The sequence below is a fragment of the Spermophilus citellus genome, assembly GCF_964194105.1.
Source record: "Spermophilus citellus genome assembly, chromosome: 3".
Taxonomy (NCBI): Eukaryota; Metazoa; Chordata; class Mammalia; order Rodentia; family Sciuridae; genus Spermophilus; species Spermophilus citellus.
In genome coordinates this window covers 42,197,165-42,220,280 of record NC_138184.1, presented here as the reverse complement: position 1 = coordinate 42,220,280, position 23,116 = coordinate 42,197,165, and the positions used below count along the sequence as shown (strand labels likewise).

General features: G+C 36.8%; 1 protein-coding gene across 1 annotated transcript in view; it reads left to right on the top strand.

The window, feature by feature from the left end:
- Positions 1-23,116, top strand: part of KCNH8 (potassium voltage-gated channel subfamily H member 8) — a gene marked incomplete at both ends in the record, with an annotated part of 338,632 nt that overhangs the window by 96,473 nt on the left and 219,043 nt on the right. The window contains one exon of the mRNA XM_081287390.1: positions 9,159-9,392. Within this exon, the coding sequence (XP_081143516.1) occupies positions 9,159-9,392 (234 nt within the window). The remainder of the gene's footprint in view (positions 1-9,158; positions 9,393-23,116) is intronic.

Here is a 23,116-nt window from a genome sequence, read left to right as displayed (position 1 = left end):
ACCTTTTACAAATTCCCAGACCCTCTGCCCTTAGCGGTTGTCACCTTTATTAAAAGTTTTGCCCCTAAGCCCTGCATTATTCTAAAGACAGTAGAATAAAAATATTGATATTACAGCATGGAATATCTGTAACTATCAAATTAGTTTAGATTTATGTTTCCTGCTACAATTAACTTACAATGATCTCTTGTAAAGCTGCTTATCTTTCCTGTCTAATCTAACATAAGTACTGTGAAGCAGAGAAGACCTCGCAGTGGGCAGATGAGGTTCTGGAAAATGCTACCAAATTATGAAGAATATTTGAATCTCATTAGCTTCTGCAGTCCATAAACAAAGCTTCAACGGAGCAAGAAAGCTCAGTCCACTTTGGTGTGTTGAATTTACTAATTCATATATGTCGTCTTTCAAATTTTAAATTTAACAGGCCTTGAAGTAAACCCTAAAACATGGCTGAATTGATCCCTTTTTCTACTGTAAGTCTTCCTAAGCCCATTCCAGCCTATTTAAAATCAAAAGGAAATACTCATTGGATTAAACCTAATTGTAAGCAACGTCTAAATTGGGCTATAGGAGGAACAGGTTAAATTAGATATTTGGGAAATTGTGTATTCAGAGTATATGGCTGTTTTCATTTGCTGTATTCCATTTAGTCTGTCTTTCAATAGGCCAAACAGGATGCCAAAGTTAGTACTGGTTTTTAAAGCAATTCTTCAGAAAAGTTTTATGGAGGTATAAGATTTTCATCACAATTAGCTACATGGTTGGTCATTTATACTCTATGTGAGAGAATAAAATTACATTAAATGACTACTGTCCCAGAAAATCCATGCCCTTGCCTCCTAATTCTCTACCTTCCCTTCCTTCTGGGTTGAGGGAGTTGACGTTTTATATCATCCAGTTTGTTGTTTGAGTTAAGAAGGGGGCAACTATGACCAAGCTGGAGCTTTGTCTTCCTCTGCTCTTTGCAAAAGCAGGAGATGAGCGGGACCTTCTCAGGAAACGCACCTATGATTCCTATTTGATTTGGAGGTGGGGTAGGGAAGGCTAGGAATTACAAATATAAAAATGTATGAATCATAGAAATTCAGGGGTATTTACACCAGACCTAGTTCTTTCTATAAAATATTTGGAACAGGTTAGCTTCCCCTCAGTAGGAAAGTGGCCAAGATGAAGATCTTGGATTAGAAAATTCCACAGTTGCCCGTTAATGACCCAGAAGAATCCATAATGATCCCAAATACTTGATTCATACCCACACTGTTTTCTGGACCAAGGAGCCAAGGCTTATCATTTCTTCCTGCTGTATACTGGAGAATGGTCTTTGTTTAGCATTGGTTAGCTTACTGATTATGTTGTATCTGTTTTGGAATAGAAAATAAAACTTTTTATTTCTGCTTACAAAGATTTTCCTGAACGTAGCACATCAGCCTGAAGACTAAGGACTTGAGATCAACTGCATAGGATGGTTCTGGTTTTGGGTGCTTTGAAGAAAGTAATAGGCTATCCATTTATTTCACATATTTGTTTGTTTCACAAATATTTGTGGAACAGCTCCTGTATGCCAGGCAATGTTATTGTGCTTGGAACCAGAGAAAAGTTGAAAACACTTTATTATCATTATCCATGTGTATATGTGTATGTAAATCAATTATGGACAAAACACCAATATATTTGTCATCACCTTTAAGATTTTCTGAACTGTCTTCTTCATTTTTCTTTATGAGTCATCTTACTGTGTTTTCATGAAAAAAAAAAAAACCTCTTTTTCAAATTGAAGCTCATTTCCTGACAATAAGCCTGACAGAAATTAGTATAACTCAACATTCAGATGAAGAAAATGGAATTTCCAAAACTTACTGATGATTTTGTTAGTTTTAAATTATAATAAAGAGTATTTTAGGGCTTAGTGGTAGCTCACTTGCCTAACATGTGTGAGGTCCTGGTTTCAATGCCTAGTATACAGTCTTTTTTTCTTCATCAAGATTACTGTTTATTTTTAATCAAAAAAAGTTTTTTTGTTTTGTTTTTAATGTGGTACAGAGGATCAAACCCAGTGCCTCACTTGTGCTAGGCAAGTGTTTGGTCAAGTGCTCTACCACAGAGCCACAACCCCAGCCCTAATCAAGTTATTTTTTTCTTAGCTATTCAAATGAATGTATACTTTAAGAAGATATTTTTGTATAGGTATTGCATGCATATGGTATAAAAAAGGGTGTACAATGAAAATAGACAAGTCTCTGTGTGTGTGTGTGTCAGAGAGAGAGAGAAAGACACACACACACACACACACACACACACACACACATACACACACACGAGATTGGACCTAGGGGTGCTCTACCACTGAGCTATGTCCCCAGTCCTTTTTATTTGTTATTTTGAGACAGTGTCTTTCTAAATGGCTGAGACTGGCCTTGAACTTGTGATCCTCTTGCCATAACCTGCCAAGTCACTGGGATTACAGACCTGTGTCACCCCACTGGCAAATTTAAGTTTCCTTTTGTTATCCTTAGTTCCCCTCCTTTAGTGATTTATTGTCAGTAAGTTCTTGGTGGGTTTTCTAATGTTAAATTGTAATTCAGTTGATCTGGGGTGAGGCTTAAATTTTGAGTTGCCAAGAAGTTTCAGCTAAAACTGATGTTGCTGACTCAGGATTATGCTCAATGGTCAGGTTGTGAAGGACACTTGTTCCTGGTGTGTATGTGTATGTGTATTTGTTTATTAGACTAAAGGGAGCAAGTTATTCTTATAAACATGTAAACATACTGCTTTCTTACTACTTCAGCCCTAGAGTTTCAGCTTTGAGTTTTGCTTTGTTAAAAATTAATCTTTGTCTATTTGGAGTGATAATTTACACAGTATTTTAAAAATCAATCTATGAATGAAGGATTAAAGCCAGCAATGTGACATTTGAAGCTTGACACAAGGACTCGGGCTGGAGTTGTGGCTCAGCAGACGAGTGCTTGCCTAGCACACGCAAGGCACTGGGTTCGATCCTCAGCACCACAAAATAAATAGATTGATAGATAAATAAATAAATAAATAAATAAATAAAATGACGTTAAAAAAACACAAGGACTGTGAGAATCTCTAAAATTTTCTCATTTTTTTTCAAATAAGATTACAAAAGTACTCAAATCCAAATAGCTTTCTAAATTTTGGCTGAGAACATGTTGAGATCTCTAGTTTGCATCTAGTACCATTAATCTAATAAAGATGCCATCATACTTGGAAATGATACGATTAAGCTCCCTAAAATCAATATAAAGTGCAAAGATCAATTAACTATTTTTAAATCATAGGCATTAATATTCTATTTATCTGAATAAGGTAGTCTCCAGGGGTGACTATGTTCAATATCAGAAGAGATAGAAATGTTATCTTCATTGAACCTATATGCAAAGGTAATTCTTAAATCATGAGATCAACTCATAAACAAAGTTAAATGTTCATGTTTGTTTCTCACTCTTTTCAGAAAAATAAGGGCTAGTAGACTTGAGGTTGCCCTTTTGCCTTATCTGCAGGGTATATATTTTAATATGAGTACTTGCTAACACAACACAAGGTTTGCTTTTTAAAAAGAATCAATATTGAAGGCATGCTTCAGAAATAAAGATTTGATCATCAAAGTCTGAATTTCTGCATGATTGGCATAGAGTCAAGGGCACAAAGGTTTTTCTTTGATGTGAAGTCAATCTCTATCAATAACCCCATTGCTCTGAATGACTCTGAGGTCTGCCATTTGGAGCGGTATTGGACTAGGTTCTGAAGATGGTTGCCTTTAAATATTTGATGTTGAAAGAGTGATTTGAATCTGCCTAGCCTTCTAAACACGGACTGTTCTACCTAAAGTTGTGATCCTCAAGCCCAGGTCATATTGTGGTATCACTGACAATATGCACATAATCACAGGAAAAAAAAACAAAAACAAATAACACATCTTCCCGAATTAAAAATTGTCCAGCCCACACTAAAATGAGAATGAATATATTAAAGAGTGGAATGCGAAATTCTGTTGCATAGTTAAATTAAATATGAGATTTCAAAACAATATCAATCAGACATAAGGTGATGACTCCAGATCCCTTGGAATATGTACTAACTGGCTTTGTCCATTGGAAGGATACTTCAGTGGGAAAATTTCAGAAGCACTATGATACACACCAACACTCTCTGAGGAGATTGGAGACGAGTTCATTTGAATAGCAACTACATTTCTATGCCTCTTATGAGAGTCTGGAGTGGACCTATGCAAAATATTTCAGAACCAAAATATTTCAGATTTTTGAAATATGACTTTCTGGAGGAAACGAGGAAATGACAGAGGTTGTTCAGAGATCTGGACGGCTTTAAGAGATGCCATAACTAAACTCTTAATAAATGATCTCTATAAAGAAGAATCTGTAAGTTTGGGCACTTTGGAGACTAGAAAAGATATAAATTATTTTTCAGCAACTTGCTGATTTTTCTTGGTAGTAGAGGGCAAGCCACTTCTTTAAAGAAGGAATACATGATAGAGTAAAACAGTATGTGATCTAGACTGTGTTTAAATTCTTAATTTTGGATTTCCAATAGGAAACTAAAGTTCTCATCTTTAATGAGGCAAGTACAAAGATTACAGTTAATAGATCAGTGTTTGCCTAGCCCCATTATTATTATTATTATTATTATTATTATTATTATTATTGGTGGTATCTTCTATACCTCTCCATTCCTTTTGTACTTGGAAAGTCAACAAAGCATCTCTCAATGGGAAAGTGGTGCTTCAGATTAGGAGGTCAGACAGAATGATCTGGGTCTCTACTCATAAAGAGATTCCCTCTGAAGATCCATGAAAGCTTTTGGCTAAGGAAGCATTTAGAGAAATAATCAACTGCCTGATATGTAAATGTGTTTAGATCTCACTGTTTGCTGTCACTTTCAAACTGCAAATACAAAAAAAAAAAAAAAAAGGATGACCTAGAAACAAGCAGAGAAAAGCTGTGTGGCATTTAGATGCATATCACATATGCATAATTGATTCCTTAAAAGGTTAAATACCCTTAGCATATGTATGGATAGTGATAGGCCCATGATGAGTGCCTAATCATTATGGCAGTGGCTTTGTTTTACATAATTCTAAAGTAAATGTCATGTTTCTTCTTTGGGAATTCCAGGGCTGTATTCAGGAAAGCATATGTTTCCAAGTAGATAGCTGGGCAGAGGAGCTACACTTTCCCAAACAGAAGGACCATTCATGTAGCTAGTATGCTAAGCTTTATAAAGCACAGACAGCCACTCAATTCTCTTTGGAATTTAAATGCAATTACATATTGAGGACAAATGCTAAATATAAATAGAATAGACAAAGTGCATGCCTTTATTTATTTATTTATTTATTGCTTTGTTTTTGTAGTATGTTTGCAAAAAGAATTAGCTACCTCACACACACTATAATCCTTAATTAAAACACACAGACCAGGAAACTTGGTGAATCCTTTAGCATCTTTTTTTTTTTTTTCAGAAGCTTGTTATAGCTTTAAAGGACTTGTCCTTTTTTCTTATGTCTGCTAACAATTATAAAAATGCTAAGGAAATTAATTAAAAAAGCATGTCACTAAGAAACATAGAGAAATAATAGGTTATATGCCTTAAATATCAGAAAAAGAGATAATACATTGCATGAGAATAAATAAGGGGTAAAAAATATCTCTGTAAATGGTCTATGTAAATTAGAGTAATTATCACAAATGTTTAAGTTTCTTCTTTGGGGAGGAAAGGACATACAAGTATACCTGGTACACACAAAGGTCTTCTCTGGATAAATGGTATACAGGTGTTTATTGTTTGAAAATGTGCATTTAAAAATATAGCTCAAATTTTTGAAAATGGGAAAGGCAAAATAACAAAAACATAGTAAAGAGAGAACAAATTAAGATAACTAAAAATAATGTACTAGTGCTATAATAAAAGTAATTAATATTAATCTTAGGTGGAAGGATATGCTTTCACATTTTACCTTAGAAAATTTAAATGGAGACCACACATAAGACACAACTGAAATATGAGTACCTAAGAGATCTGAAAATAGAAAGATGTGAAAAAATCTATCAGACAAATAATAACAAAAGAAAGTTATTGTAGCTATATAAGTGATGAGAAAACTGGACTTGGGGACAAGATGCAGTGTTCTCTGTCTCTAGTTCCTTTCCTTTTCATCCAACAACCCTACTACATCCAAGCAACTGTTCCTAACATTCCAGAACTTTCGATAAGTCATCTCCACCTATTTTGTCTTATTTCAAGCTAACCATTGTCAATGTCTGTGAGATGTTTAATCTCTAAATTCTTATAGTAATTATTATCTCTGTACCACTGATTTGGTACTTAGATGGTGTGTGTTTTATTGGTTTTTTTTTTCTGTATTCATGCATTTCTTTAATTAAATTATAGTATCCTACAGCTATAGACCATGCTTCATTCTTTAAACATTCCCTGTCCTTCACCCTAGGACCTGCCATATGGTAGAACCATGTCTCCTGACATTATCGTAGAAAGTTAGTAAACATATTGATGATCTATTGAAAATGGCTTGTGAGTGGGAGGTGGGCCGACCCACAGGGGCCCAGGAGGATTCTCCAGGGTGACACAATGTTTCCTCTTGATTACAGTCGCCGCTAGAAAGATTTATGCGCCTGTCGAAACTCATCCAACCGTACGCTTTATATGTATGTAAATTACCCTCAATAAAATTAATTTTAAAAGAAAAAAAAAAAGAAAATGGCTTGTGAAAGCATATTAAGAATTCCTTCAGGATGTGTGAGGACTTTGACAATGCTATGCATTTACATTTTCTAAGTAACCTCTCCACCACATTTTTAAATAAGGGAAGAAGAGACACACTCTATGGTTAGAGTGATTTGAAGCTGTTTGTAGTTGGTGAGACTGAGACCACAGCCCCAGTAGGAGAGTGCCCCCCACAGGACCAAGCTGGAAATTCCCACAGGGTCATAACTGTTACCTTTAAAGTCAGGGATCATATCAACATTTTTGCATCCACACCTGGGACAAAGTCCAACATTTAATATATAGTCAATAAATGATTCTGCAAAACGTGAGAGAATTATTTATCTGGGATAATTTAATTCACTCCCATAACTTCCAAACAGCATACAATTTAGTTTCCAAGTATGCATCTTGAGCTCTGGATTTCAGAAAGTGGCTAAAATGGTGGAAGAGCCAGTGGGGCCAAGGTGGGATACAGGTGATATCACCACAAATGGAACTCTGAGGTTAGGGGTTGGTTGGAACAAATCTGAGTACTGGACTGTGTTTGGAAATGAGCAACAGAAGTTGAAAAGGAAATGAGGAAACCCATGGGATAGATGTTCAGTGCTTGTCTTGCTGGCCATCCAGAAGTGGATGGAGTTCCTCCTTCCTCATGGCATGTGCCAAAAGTTGTCTGCTCTGTAAACTTCTTTGAAACATATTAGTTTTTGAATAGGCAATATATAAAGCATCTGGCATAAAATTCAAAGAGTACACAGTAGGATATGTCATAAAAATGTAGCTTCATCCCACCTCTTCCCATAGTTGCTCATTGTATAGAGACAACCACACTTACCAGTTATTACATTCATGTTCAGGTAGATGCCTTTGATATATATGTACACGTTGTGTATTTGTATTTTTTCAGATAGTTCATATATCATACTAATGAAATCTTACCTTTTTTTCATTTAACAACTTATCCCATAGTCCTTTCTACTTTTAATTTTATTATCAATAAAATTATAGCCTGTAACACTATTGGTATATTGACAGTGTTCAACATTTGTTCCTTGTGAAAATGAATGAATGGTTTGATAATAGTATCTAATTCACCCTAAAACTAATTCATTCTAAAACTAAAACCACTAACAGGTTTTAGAAATGAGTCATTTTAAAGTCCACCTCCAACATGCAGTGCTTTTTCTGGATAAATATCATATCCACCCTTCAAAGTAAATCATCCAAAATTCATCCTGCAAGAACCTTTCTTTTAATATTGACTTTCAGTTTCTTCTTTAGTGGTTGTCTTTAAACACTTAATAATCGTCTACTAGTTTTGATTGACCCCTAAATTCTTATTTGTTAATATAATAATAATAAATGTGAATAGTACTCTTAATAATAATCTTTATTGTGTCTTTGTGTCCGATACTTTGTTAGGCACTTTATATGAGTAATCTCATTCATCCCTACAGTAGATCTGAGGATGTACCTCAGTGGTAGACCACATGCTTACCATGTGCAAGGCCCTGGGTTTGCTCCCCTGCAACCCCCCTCCGCCCTCCCCTCCACACAAACCCTATAACACATACATAAAGTAACTTCATAATCCTTATAATATACCTATCAGTGCCCTGCAAGAATCATCTTGACTTATCTTGGGGTCATGTGTAGATCATTTCCTTAAATATCAATGGCTTTTGGCCTCTGGCTACTCAAGATATCTCTAGAGTATGAGTGGGTCAGAATTACGAATTACCAACACAATGACCACCTCCCAGGAGTGATCTTTAACCAATGAGGAGTGAATGTTGGTGTATCAATATTCTACTCTCTGGGAAAATCTTGAGTTCTGTATTTTCACATCACTTCTAGGATCCTGAATGGTCGAGCCACAGTTACCCATGGCACTAAGCCCCCTTTCAACTCATCTTCTATTACCTTTCCTCCCTTCCCTATCTCATTTCCCTCCTGGACTCCTTCCTTGATTGCCTCCTAAATAAACTACTTGTACTTAAATCCTAGTTTTGGGATCTGCTTTTGGGAAAATAAGATATCAGGAAGCAGGTTTAGAGTGTTTTGAGTATCTGGCTCAAGTTCACCTGTACATCACGTGGCAGTTAGGATATGAACCAGAAGCCATCCTCAAAAGCACCACCCCTTACTGCCAGCTAGATGGTAAGCACCTCATACAGGCCTGTGAACTGCAATCCAAAGTCAGAGTTTAGTCCTCTTGTCTGCTGCTGGGTGCCATTCTCTGTTCTGGAGTGTCTCTTTATCACCACAGCAGGTTAGGACTGCATTTTATGCACCATTAGTTAAACACATGCACTTGGAATTTGTTGCTGAAATTGTCATTTAAAGAAGACTCTTAAGTTGCTGAATATCTTCTCCTTACTTTTCTGCAGATAGCAACTTTATCCTCGCCAATGCCCAGGTGGCTAAAGGTTTCCCCATAGTCTACTGTTCCGATGGCTTCTGTGAGCTTGCTGGATTTGCCCGAACTGAAGTCATGCAGAAGAGTTGTAGCTGCAAGTTCTTATTTGGTGCTGAAACCAATGAGCAGCTGATGCTTCAAATAGAAAAATCACTGGAGGAAAAAACAGAATTCAAAGGAGAAATTATGTTCTACAAGAAGAATGGTGAGCTGGCTTTCTTTCGTGCTCAGGGAGAGTGTTAGAGGTCGCCCTTTTCCAACTCAGTGATTGTTCCATAAATCCCATTAAGGCTTAATGATATTTCACATAAATATGGTCTGCTAGAGAAGTTCCACAGATGACTTGAATGATGGCCTTGTTTTAGCTATTAGCAGCATAACTGACTGGAAATTATAACTGTTCAATGTCAATATATGAACTGAGTTAATATATGTTGAAACAAAGTGTATTGCTATTATAGTCATTTTAAAAATATATATTATATGTAGCAGTTATTAATATACTTAACAGGTGATCTTTTATTCAGGGATGGTTTTTCAAGGTTTATGCTTTTAGGGACCACATCTCGATCCCAGTCATAAAAGATAGAGTTCCAAGGGTTCACTGGCAGAAAAGGAAGTTAATTTAAGGGCTATCAGCATATGCAGTTTCTCTTCTCTGGTATAGAGCTTTTCTCACTGTTCTCTGAAATTTTAAGGACAAAACAAGAGACACTTGGCATTTCAGGTTGGAATAAGTTTGCCTGGATTCAAAACAACAGTTCTCAAAAATACAAAGTATTTTCTTATGGCTGAAGTTTTATGATTCTTCTGTAATGAAAGACCTAGAGATGGGTATGGTGCCTGTAGTACTTAGGTCCCGTGCAATAACAAGTAGCCCTATCACGTGGGCCTGGAGAGTTGAATGGAATCCAAGAGGCAATGTATGGGGAAAATGCTAAATAAAAAATTTAGACCAAGCTATCATTTCCGAGAGTCCATAATTACCCCTCTTCCTTTAAAAGCTTTCTGTTTTAGTCTGCTTTGTATTGCTGGGACCTGAATCCCTGACAAGAACAATTTAGAGGAAGAGAAGTTTATTTTGGCTCACAATTTCAGGGGTACCCTCCATGGTCAGCCGACTTCATAGCTCTGATCCTGAGACGAGGCAGAATATCATGGCAGAAGAACATGACAGAGAAAAACAGCTCAGAACACGGCAGCAAGGAAACAGAGAGAGCTCCACTTACCAAGGACAAATATACCCCCAAAGGCATGCCCCCAGTGACCTACTTCCTTCACCCAAAACCTACCTGCCTATAGTTTCCACCCCAATCCATTCAAGTGGGTTAATCTACAGATTGGAGTATGTCTCATAATCTCATCACTTTGCCTCTGAACATTCTTGCATTGTCTTATACATAAGCTTTTTGGGGACACCTCACATCCATAACCCTTTCCTCATTAGAAAAATAAACCTGTAAATTTTAGCTGTGTGCACAGATACCAAGCTAAAAATGTATTCCCAGACTTCTTTGTAGTTAGGTTGTACATGGCAGCTAAGTTTGGGGACAAGGATAGGTGGAAAGGAATCATCTACACAAATTCAAGGTAATATCCCAAGTGTCTCTTGTTTTGTCCTTCAAATTTCAGAGAACAGTGAGAAAAGCTCTATACCATAGAAGAGAAACTGCATATGCTGATATCCTTGAAATTGTTTTCCTTCTAATTATTCTCTTTCTCCTTTCACATGGTATTACAGATAAAAGTGGTCTTGTCAAATATTTTTATATTGAGGCCATAACCCCCCATATGATTATATTTGAAGACATGGCTTTTAAAGATATAATTAAGGTTTAATGAGGTCATGAGAGTGGGGCTTTAATCCATTGTGACTTACGTCCTTATGAGAAGTGGAAGAGCCACCAGAGGTATGCACACACAGGGAAAAGGCCATGTGAGAATACAGGAAGTCAGCGCTCTGCAAGCCACGGAGAGAGGCCTCAGGAGAAATCAAATCCACCAGCCACCTCAATCTTAGGTTTCAGCTGTGAGAACATAAAATTCTCTTGTTGCAACCACTGCATTTTGTGATGGCAGCCCGAGTAAACGAATACATGTCGATCAGAATGTTAAGCAAAGCTGGAAAGCCAGCTTTCAACCACTTGACAAGGGCAATACAGTAATGGGATGCAGAGCAAGAAAATAGAAGGAACCTGGGTTATATGACAGAGCTACCTTTCCACCTCAGACAAAACCAAACATATTTCTGTCTTGTTTGAGTTACTCTTTGGGGGGTCTTTATGTAACAACTTTTAAATTGTACTCTATCTCAGAATCTCTCATCCTTATCACTGTTAACATTTTGTAGTGATTCTTTCTTGTGGGGTATTGTACACTGAAGATGATCAACTGCACCCCTGGCCTCTGGATCTCATACCCAATAAGCTGGGGATATTGAAGTCAATGCCAAGTGGAAAAAAAGAAACCTGCACATGGAAACTTCATCCCTTTTTATAGTTGATTTGTCCTTGGAGGACATTCCCTAATTGTGTGGATTTGAGATATGCAGGAGTCTTGAAGTAGTGGAGAGCACCCCTCCGGAACAAGATTATACCCCAGTTCTTTGGCACAAGGCACATGATTCAGACCATTGTATTCTTCTCAATGTCGGTAGATGAGGCCAGCATAGCAAATATAATAAAATAAAAGGATTCTAGCTCTACTAATTATACCATAACCATTAAAAAGAAGGCCTGAGGTGTTAAAAAAGAAGAAGAAAAAAGGAGGTTGTTTCTGGGAGTATGGACTGGCAGGGAGCAATAAAACCTCCATCTGGTGGAACAAAGGAGAAGAATATCCTTTGTCTGCAATATCCCCTGACTCAGACTCATCCTTCTTAAGATAGGTGACTTGTGTAGGTCACTCCACACCCATTTGATTGTCTTCCTTCTTAAGCCTTTTGAAATACCCAAAATGTGCTACCACTGAGAAAGGGTCAGGCCAAGGAGGAGACTCAGAGATGAAGAACAAATGATGGAGCCTTTGGATGCTCAACCATAGAAATAATTTCCACAGCCTAATTTCTTATAAGATGCCTTGCAGTCCTGGAAGAATGTGGGTGGAAATTATTTGAAGGCACCACCCAGCTCTGAGCCAACACCTTGCGGAGTTGTCTGATATTCTGAGCAAAGTAATTGATCCAGGTACAAAGGATTGAAAATTGCCATCTACTCTATGCTAATCTTGCTGTATTATAGCTATTTAAATAAATGCTTATTTATATACATATTCCTAGTGCATGGAATCTTCATCAGGTGGTTGTTTGTTGTAATGCTTGCTAAAGGAAATTAAATTACTAGAGGGACCTATGGATACTTGAGAGCATGTCTGCATTTCTAATTTTTAAAACCATGCATATGACCTCAACAGTCTTATTTCTCTCCTTCAAGTATTATTTTCATTTAATATGCTTTAGAAAGCCTTATATCTATCCCTGTTGGTCCAATGATTCATGTCTGCTCCAATCTCTGATGTACCCCTTAGGCATTTACAACTGAGCTTTGTAGCTGGGGGTGCTCCATAAATGGCGTCTTCATATCTCTTGCCATCACTGTAGATCTTTCTCAATTTTTTTCTCATCTTCATTCTTTCTCTTTGGAGAGTAAGAGGTAAGCAAACTCACCCCTCACACACAGAAGCAAAGGGAGTGTTTGAGGAAATAAACTTGTGCATCCCTTTATGCTATCACATTTCCTCAAGAGTAGGAAGCCACCTCCACTTTGGTACAGAGTTGGCCTGCTACACAGCTTCTCTGAAGAGTCCCAAATGAGGAAGGAGAAAAAGGTCACTTCTGCCTTCAGGGTTTCCAAAAAAAACATCCAATACAGCTTCACCATGCTGCGGAGTCTATCTCTGGCTTCTCTTGTTCTTCTTCAAAATCTCTCAAGCTGAGACTCTATAAATTGGGATGTCGTGCCATATTTGTTTTCTTCCTGGTCTTTAACTTTAATGGCACTGAAATATGTCTTCTCTATGTCATGGAAGACCATCATTATTGGATCTTCTAGTACCAGCCCTTGTGTATTCACCTTAACATATCCTCTCTACAGAGAGCTTATCTTACAAGCCTACTTTCATATTAAATATGTTCAATAACATTATTCTTCTTTCCTAGGGAGAACCTGTATCCAGGAATAGAAAGGCTACTAAAGAATAAAGATTAAAGGAGGAAATTAAAATGATATGATTTTGTAAAAATATTTTCCTGGTATATTTGTTTTTTTTTTTTTTTATTTTTAGGGCTACTGTTATCAGGTACCATTAAGTAACTTTCTTTAACAGAAATACATTGTCTTACAGTTCTGGAGACTGGAAGTTCAAGATCCAGCTGTCTGCTGAGTTGGTTCCTTTGGAGGGCTATGTGTTTGAGAGAATGTGTTCCTTGTCTCACCTTGACTTTGGTGGTTTGGTGCCAATTTAGGGGTTTCCTTGGCTTGTAGGAACATCACCCCAATCTCTGTCTTCATCATCATGTGATGTTCTCACTGTGAGTGTCCCCTTTTATGTGGAATTCTTTCATACTGGATTAGGTCTTAACCTAATGATCTCCCTTTAACATGACTACCTTTCTTAAAGATCATATCTCCAAATATGATCTCATTATGAGTTACTGAGGATTGGACTCAAACACACATTTTTAGATAGACAAAATTCAACCATATGCACATAGTTACAGTCACATGAAATAATACTAATATTTAAGTCATTTACCCAAGATTATAAACTGGCCAATAAACCTTTATGCACAAACATTCTTGCTTCCTCTAAGGTCTTTGCTCTTAAACCTGTGCATTCTCTGTGGAAATGGAGATGGTACCACTTCCCAAGGGCACTTTACAAATCTCTAGAGGCATTCGACTCAAAAATTAGAGAGTTGTTTTTTTCATTTAATGGACAAAAGTCAAGAGATGCCAACTATCCTGTAGTGTGTTGGCTGATCCTGCAGTTGAAAAATTGTCCAGAGTCTGGCATGACCTTCTAACACCCTGTCAGACTTTAAAAGAAGTAAAACATTGGTTCCTAATTGCCTTGACCCAGAACTTAATGTACAAAGTGTTTTTTTGTTTGTTTGTTTGTTTGTCTGTTTGTTTTTTAAAGAAGGTTTTACTTTCCCACTAAGTTTCCAAGAACCAAACCAGTGTAAGTGAGGAAGATTGAACCTGGTTCTGCTCAGAGTTTCACCATTTCAGAACACCTTATCAGAGACTCATAGTTCTTGTCCCTGATACAGAACATCTGTATGAATTCTGCACTTGGGATTGGTATATTCTCAGTGATTCTCCACATTGGTGCAGTTATCCAGTTACATTATTATATCCTCTACTCTAGTTGGTCATGCCTAATTTTTTTCAGAGATCACTTTTACTTTGCTTGGTTACTGCTAATAATAATAATAATAATAATAATAATAATGTGTGTGTGTGTTTAATACTGGGGAATTAATCTAGTACTAATTAATGACTTAACTATATCCCCAACCACTTTTTATTTTTTGACACAGGGTCTCACTAAGTTGTTGAGGGTAATAATATATTTTTAATGAAAATAATGTATATATAGGCAACTTTGATTATGGTAGTTTTCATTTCTAAATAGTAAAGAGAGAATTACAAGTGTTTGTTTAAAAAGGAAAGCTTAGGTCTGATAGAATCGTGAGTGACTCTCACAAACTCACTCACTCCCAAGTCACCTTTGAGGTTTGCCATTTCCTCATAACTTCCTGAAATATTGCTTATTTAATATTTTTCTTTATGTGGATTCACTTTTTGTAAACTTCAATAAATTGAAAGCAAAAGAAAATTAAATCACTACTGTATGCAGAAAACCAGGATAACTAGCTTCAAATAGAAGGCAATCATAAATAAATAGATGATAAAAACATTGTTCTTAAACTTTAATCTTAAAAAGTAAAGATTATGTCCTGAAATCTAAGTAATAACAAACCTAAATGATTATATTATGCCAGGCAGCATGTGCTATGTTATTTAACTGTCCAAATAACCCTTCAAATAAAGATGAGTTTTCTCCTGTTTACAGTTCGGGAAGTTGTAAGGCAGATATATGATTTAAGCACAGGTCTATATGTTGTATCTTAAATAGTGTCCAACATATCTTCCCATCCATTCTCATTTCCTTGTTTTCCTTACTATTGTGTTCACCTTTCTGTATTTTCACATGAAATTGAATTATGTTAAATATTCATAAAAAAAGAAATTTGAATCTGTTGATTTCCTCCTTCCCTCCCTCTCTTTTTCCTTCTTTTATTAATTTTTTAAGGTAATACGCCTCCACTAGGATAACCCTTGCTTGCTGTTTATCTACTTGTGTGTGTGTGTGTGTGTGTGTGTGTGTGTGTGAATGTGGGTGTGTGTGGTGCTGGGAATTGAACCCAGGGCCTTGTGCATGTGAGGCAAGCATTCTACCAACTGAGCTATACCCCCAGTCCTTTAAAAAAAGTGTGAGAGAGGATAGAAATTGCTGATACCAGGAAGGTGAGGAGCCTTCTTTAGGGTTGAAATGGAAGGAGGAAAAAATGAGATTGGTAGACACTGGAAGAAAAGGGGACAAAAGGGGTGAAAGGTAGAGGGAGAAATGGGGAAAAATCTGCTGATCTCATATGCATTTCCATCAAAATATGTACAGGTAGGCTTGATGTAGCCTTGTGTGCTAGATGCATGCTTTATTACTTCAAATACACGTAACACATACATATTGAAGTACAAGATATTTATGTGTACCACCTAAAGTAATCTTGTGAACTACAAAGAGCATTCACATTACTAATTGGGCAAGATACTGTCTTTGTTCAAATGTACACATAAGCTGTCTTAACCAGGTATATTCATATACAGTCTTACAAGATAGTCCATGATAAATGACAAAAGAGAGCAAATTTCTTCATGAGTTCCTGTTTTACAATGAGCTGCTCATAAGCAGATATTATAGTAAGATACATTATTACTTTCCTTCTTTTTAAAAGTTAAACTAGTAGAAGAAGGTGATCGTGGGATAGAAGAGAAGCGAGAATGGGTAGGACTAGGGACTGAAAAGGATAAAACTATATTCTATGCATTTATGAATAAATCAACATGAACTATAAATAAATAAAAGAATAATTTGCAAATTTCTATACTGAAGATATGCAACATGATGTTATAAGGCACACATATAGTAAAATGATTACATAATGGAACAAATTAACTTTCCATCATCTCACATAGTCACCATCCTTCCCCTTGTGACAAGAACAACTGTAACTGACTAAATTAGAAAATATCCTGAATATAATATTCTGTTACAAACTATAGTCCTATTGTTGTACATTGCTTCTTTTATCCTGTTCATCTTACATGTTAATTACTTTGTATCGTTTGATCTATTTGTTTTCATATTCTCCCCTCTACTCTAAACCAACTAATTATTGTTTTATTCTCTGTCTTTATGTATTTGATGTTTTTTTAAAGATTTCACAAATAAGTAAGATCATGCAGTATTTTTTATGTATGTGATTTATTTCACTTATTCCACTAAACCCACAATTCCTTTAAATCCATCCATGTTATGGCATATTGCAGGATCTCCTTTTTTAAAGCTGAACAGTATCCCACTGTATGTTTCTATACATACCATAATTTATTTTATTCACACATCCTTTGATGATTCTTCCATATATTGGCTATTGTGACTAATGCTGCTGTGAGCATGGGAGTGCAGATATCTTAACTAGGTGGCGATTCTATTTGGTTTGGGTATATACCCAGAAGACAGATTGCTGGGTCATAAGGAAGTTCTATTTTTAATTTCCTTAAGAACTTCTGCAGTGTTTTCCATGATGGCTGCACCAATCTACACTTCTACCCCAATATTCATTTCCACTAGTTTTCCAATAAGTTAGAACTCCCTTTCCTTTACTCTCTAGACTTGTCATCTCATATCCTTTTGATAATAATCATCCTACCAGCTATGAGATGGCATCTCATGGTGATTTTGATTTGTGTTTTCTTGATGATTAGAGATGTCAATCACATTTTCATTTACCTTCTGGGATTTTTATGTCATCGTTGGAGAAATGTCTATTCAAGACCATTGCTCATTTTTTAAAAAAAATTATTTTAACATAGTGCTGAGGATCTAACCCAGTGTCTCCACAAGTGCAAGGCAAGCTCTCTACCACTGAGTTACAACCCCAGCCCACTCCTTTTTAAATGGGATTATATATCTTCTTGATGTTACATTATGTAAGTTATTTATAAATCTTAGATATTAACCCTTCATTTGGTATATGTTTTGTAAACATTGTTTCCCAATTCATAGCTTGCCTGTTCATGTGGCTGATGGTTTATGGTATTGTACTGAAACATTTTAGTTTGATGTAGTCCTCTTTATTTATTTCTGCTTTTGTATCCTGAAGTTTTGTTGCAATATACAAAAAGTCATCGCCAAGGTGAATGTCAAAGAGCTTTCCCCTGTTGTCTTCTATATTTTCAAGTCTTACATTTAGATTTTTATCCACTCTGAGTGAGTTTTTTTCAGATGGTGTAAGATAAGAGTCCAATTTCATCTTTTTCATATGGAAATACAGTTTTCCCAGCACTGTTTATTGAAGAGACTGCTCTTTCCCTATTGTATCTTCTTGGTGCCATTGTCAAAAAATTAGTTGACCATCTATGTTTGGATTTATTTCTTGGCTCTCAATTTTAGTCCACTCTTTTTATGACAGTATGATATTGTTTTTATTACTCTAGCTTTGTAATGTAATTTTGAATCACATGTGATTCCTCCAACTTAGTTATTTTATTTTTTTCCTTACAGTTATTTTGACAATTTGAGCTGGTTTTTTGGTGCCATATAATTTTTAAGATTATTTTTTTCAATCTCTAAGAAAAACGTCATTGGGATTTTGATAGAGATTGTATTGAACCTGTATGTCACATTTGGTAGTCTGGACACTTTTAACAATATTAATTCTTTTGATCCATAAGCATGGACAATTTTTCACTTATGTGTGTCCTCTTCAATTCCTCAGTGCCCGGTCTTCCAGCTCTGTTACTTTCCTTTTAAGTTTACATATAAGATATTCTTAGTAAGTGCTTTCATGCTCATTCAATATGACTCTGTGGCAGATTTTTAGAATATTTGATTAAATCCTTTAGGTGTTTTAGAATTGGAGCTCAATATAGGAAAAGAAATAAAGGCTCAGGGTTATAGAATGTCAGATTATTCTCAAAATTAGCATTTTAAATGTGCAGCATATGTGACTTCCCCAAGTTGATTGTTAGGAGATGGCTTATGGCATTGCATACAGAATGGTTTTGTGCAAGATCCAAATTTCAGAGAAAAGGGTGCTGTGCCCATTCATGTAATAAATGAACAGCAAGAACATGGTTTTAATGGAAGCATAGTGTCTAAATGTGTATTTTATATGGATACAAGAGTTCCCAGCATGGGCATCACTTGTAGTTGCTTTAGAATTTCACTACATCTAGAGAGTGATGAGGCAAGCTAGCTAAGAATCTATTTTAGCAATTAGAGAAATGCAAATAAAAACTACACTAAGATTTCACCTTACTCCAGTCAGAATGTCAATCATCAAGAATACAGGAAACAATAAATGTTAGTGAGAATATGGGGGAAAAGGCACACTCACACATTGCTGGTAGGACTGCAAATTGGTGCAACTACTATGGAAAGCAGTATGGAGATTCCTCAGAAAACTGAGAATGGAACCACCATTTGACCCAGCTATCCCACTCCTTGGTTTATACCCCAGAGGACTTAAAATCAGCATATTACAGTAATGCAGCCAAGTCAATGTTCATGGCAGCTCAATTCACAATAGCTAAACTATGGAACCAACCTAGGTGTCCCATAACAGATGAATGGATAAAGAAAATGCGGTATATATACTGAATGGAATATTACTCAGCTTTAAAGAGTGAAATTATGGCATTCGCCAGTAAATGGATGGAGTTGCAGAATATCATGCTAAGCAAAGTAAGCCAATCTCACAAAACCAAAGGCTGAGTGTTTTCTCTAATATGCGGAAGCTAATTCACAATCAGGCAGGGGGCACTAGAGAAGAATAGTGTTATCCTAGATTAGGTAGAGGGAAGTGATGGGAGGAGACGGGAGGGGAGGTGGGGTTAGGAAGGATAGTAGAATGAAACAGTCATTATGACTTTATGTGTATATGTGACTACATGACTAATCTGATTCTACAATATGTACACTCAGAAAAATGAGAAATTATATCCCATCTATGTATGATATATCAAAGTGCATAAGTGCATTCTACTGTTGTTTATAACTAATTAAAACAAATTTAAAAATTAATAAAAATATATTTTAACAAGAACTGGAGAAACAAGCCTTGAGATTATAGAAAATAAACTGCTTTTTAAATTTTTTTTAAATATTCAGTTTGAGTGAGACCTGAAGAAGAAAAAAAAATCCCCCTAAACAAAACAAGCTTATTTTCCCATCCAGACTTTCTATGGATCCAAACCAGAATCCACGCCAAGTAAGAGAGGCAGCATAGTGACAAATGCAGGGCTTTCCATAAAAATCTCCTCAGGCTATCGAGGACATCAAAGTCATCAGCACCATGGGCATTTAGCTCACAAGGGACGGTGACATTGGCAGCAGCTGAGAGCATCCAAGTGAGTCTGGAGGATGATGCCAAATTTAGATTCTTGCATCACTGGAATCCAAGGTGGCTAGTTTGTGAGGAAATCTCTGCTGAATCTTAGAAGTACTTGTGAAGATCTGCAAGAGGACTTGGTTTCCCGGAACGCTGTGAAAGTGAGACCTTGAAAACATTTTTCTGTGAAATGGACTTGATTGTGCTCTCACAGCCTAATGGATTCAAGGAAGCAGAACATGGTTCACCCGGTGTCGCAGTTATCTGTTGTTGTGTTATCTGTGCTACCTTATGACCTGGTGGCTTAAAATACGTGTTATTGTATCTTTCAATTTTGTGAGTCAGGAATTCAGGATGAGGTTAGGTTGATGATTTTTTTTTTCCATGTGGAATTAGTAGGGGTTGGTTATTCGATGGTGTTCAGATGGGGGTTGCACATATTAGGAGGGTCTCAGATGGCTTCCCTCATGTCTAGCATCTTGAAAGGATGGGATCAATCAAAGTGCTTAGATATGCACTCCTTGGCATGGAAATCTGAGTGGTCTATGCAGAAGCTACAAGACCTAATTTCTGTTATATTATTTTAGCTTGAGCAGCCACAAATCCACTGATTCATGGGAAGGAGACCTTGACCCCACCTCTTTTTATTTTACTTTTTCATTTGTGCAATATCATTATTCATAATAGCAGGATTCATCATGCCATATTTATACATGCACATAACTTGATCAGTATCACTCCCCGGTGCCTTCCCTTTACAATTCCCCTTCTTGATAAGGATACCAAAGAATGTGATTCTTTACCTTTTAGAGAAACACACTCTGCATGTACATGTATGTGTGCATGTATGTGCATGTACCAAAAGGCAAAACAGCATTTCATTCTGATGTGTGTAAAATCTGTAGATTTCATGTAGTCCGTAGGGCCACCGAATAGATTCCATGCTTACTACAACTCAATGTAGTAGACAACCATAGGTCAGATTTTCTTTTTCTTTCTCTCCATTACTTTCTCCTGACTGATTCCCCTGAGGCCTTTCCTGAGACTCTGTATGTCCTCAAATTAAAAAACAAACAACAACAACAAACAAACATACATTGATCTTCATGTTTTAGTTGAAGATTTTTTAAATGATTTCCAATATATCTTCTCAGTCTTGGTAGGAGATTAATATTTTTATATATCTCTCATGGGACTTTTACATTCCAGAGGTGAATCTCACAAATGCTAATACAGTAAACAACTTCAAAATTATTGTAGCAGGGAGACAGGGGCTCCGAAAGAATATGCACCAAAAGCAGCATGCACCAGGTGTAGAAGGAGCCTGCCTTTCTGTCTCTCCTTCTGCTGTGGATCTCCAAGCCTCATAGTTGTAAACATAGGCACCATCCCTGATCTACTTCTCAGATATCTGAACAAGCCACTCAGAGAGAGAGCCCGTTCTTTCCTGGTGGCCATAGTTAAGGTTGCATTGTTTAATCAATGGGCTGGTGTTTTACGTCAGTTTTGTTATTGAAGTGCCCTGTGCTGATTCAAGCTCTCCAGTGCAGAGGAGGATCAGAACAAAGGGAGACATTCGGGTAGATCAGGCTGCAAAGCATTCATCAGGAACTGCTTAGCTTGGCTTGTCCTGCCAAGCTTGAGCATTCTCTGTTGCTGCCTAACTAGATTCTTCCACGTTTTCACTTCTTTAAAGCCAGCCTTAGCACTTTCCTGACTCAGCACAGAAAACTTCATAAAACAGTAATGGCTCACATTTATTATGCAATCACTGTGGGCTAAGCCCTGTGCTCTACTTTTGTTTCATTGATCCTTTCATCAGCCTTTGAGGCAGATCTTACTAATATCCCATTTTACAGTTAAAGATATTGATTCACATAGAAGTTAGGTGGAAGAGTTGGATACAGATGCTGGCAGTCCTACTCTTAGGAGTAGGACTTTGTTTCTTTAGTATTGGGATTGAACCAAGGGCACTTAAGCACTGAGACATATCTCCAGTCCTTTTTATTTTTAATTTTTAGACAGGTCTCACTATGTTTGCTTAGAGCCTCACTAAGTTGCTGAGGCTAACTTTGAACTTGTGATCCTCCTGCCTCAGCTTCCTAAGTTACCAGAATTATAGGCATGTGCTACCACACCTAGCTTGTACTGTTAATCAGAAAATCAGGCTCACATAATGATAAACCCAAGCTTCCTACCTAGGAAGCCCGTGGTTCCCTCACCTTTCCTGGTCTATAAGAGTAGATAGATGGGCTTGCCCTACATACCCCTGGGGTATGTATGACCAGCAAACTATCAAGGAAAGAACCCATTAATCATTCTTGTAATGTGGCCATTTGTAATTCTATCACTATAAGCCAGAAAGGAAATATAATCACAATCAATGTTTGAGAATATCTGAAGGTAAAGAAGTTGCCTTTGAAACAAAGGACACTTGTTATTTTAAAGGTTCTCTTTGGTGAAAAGAAATGATGTTGAACTTTGAGGATCAAGCCCTGACAAAGGTCTTCATTCTTCATTTTCTGGGTCTAAGCTAAAGACTAACTGTGAAAGGCTACATTACGAGAGCAATCATTAAAACCAGGAAGATTTGGAGTAGATTCTCAGCTGACAACCAACTCAATAACTATGCTGCCTGGTTAAGCAACTTGGCTTATTTGTGCCTCATCTTTTCTCAAGTAGAGGCTCAACATCATCCTCATAGATATCTGATGAAGAACCAAACTAGGAGAACCTTTCTTCAGCACACATGATCAGGACCCAGCCACATAATTTGTACGGTACAATTCACAAGTTAAATGCATCCCTTTAGTTAAAAGAACATGAAATATTTTAAGATAGCAATAGCAGAACATTACAGGAAAGCTTGGGGCCCTTCTGACCATGGGTCCGTCCTTTGTGACTACACAAGTCACATACCCATTATGGTGACCCTGAATACAGGAGTCATTAATTGAATATTTCTTCTGTCCTTGACATGTTCCCTCACCAGAAAAACCTATCCATTCCCAAAGTACCAGGCCTTCAGAACCTTGCCATTAGATGCCTGGAGCCTTACATCGGGCTCTTGGGTCACTCGTTCCCTGGCCTGTGGGTTACTTGCTAGGACCCCCTTACCTGAGTAGGAAACCAGAGGTGTCGAACCATATTCAAAGAGATGCTAATGGGTTCTGTGATGTCCCAGCTAAGAGTTGGACAAGAATCACAGAATCAACACATTGAAAAATCACATCACTTTAGACATGCTT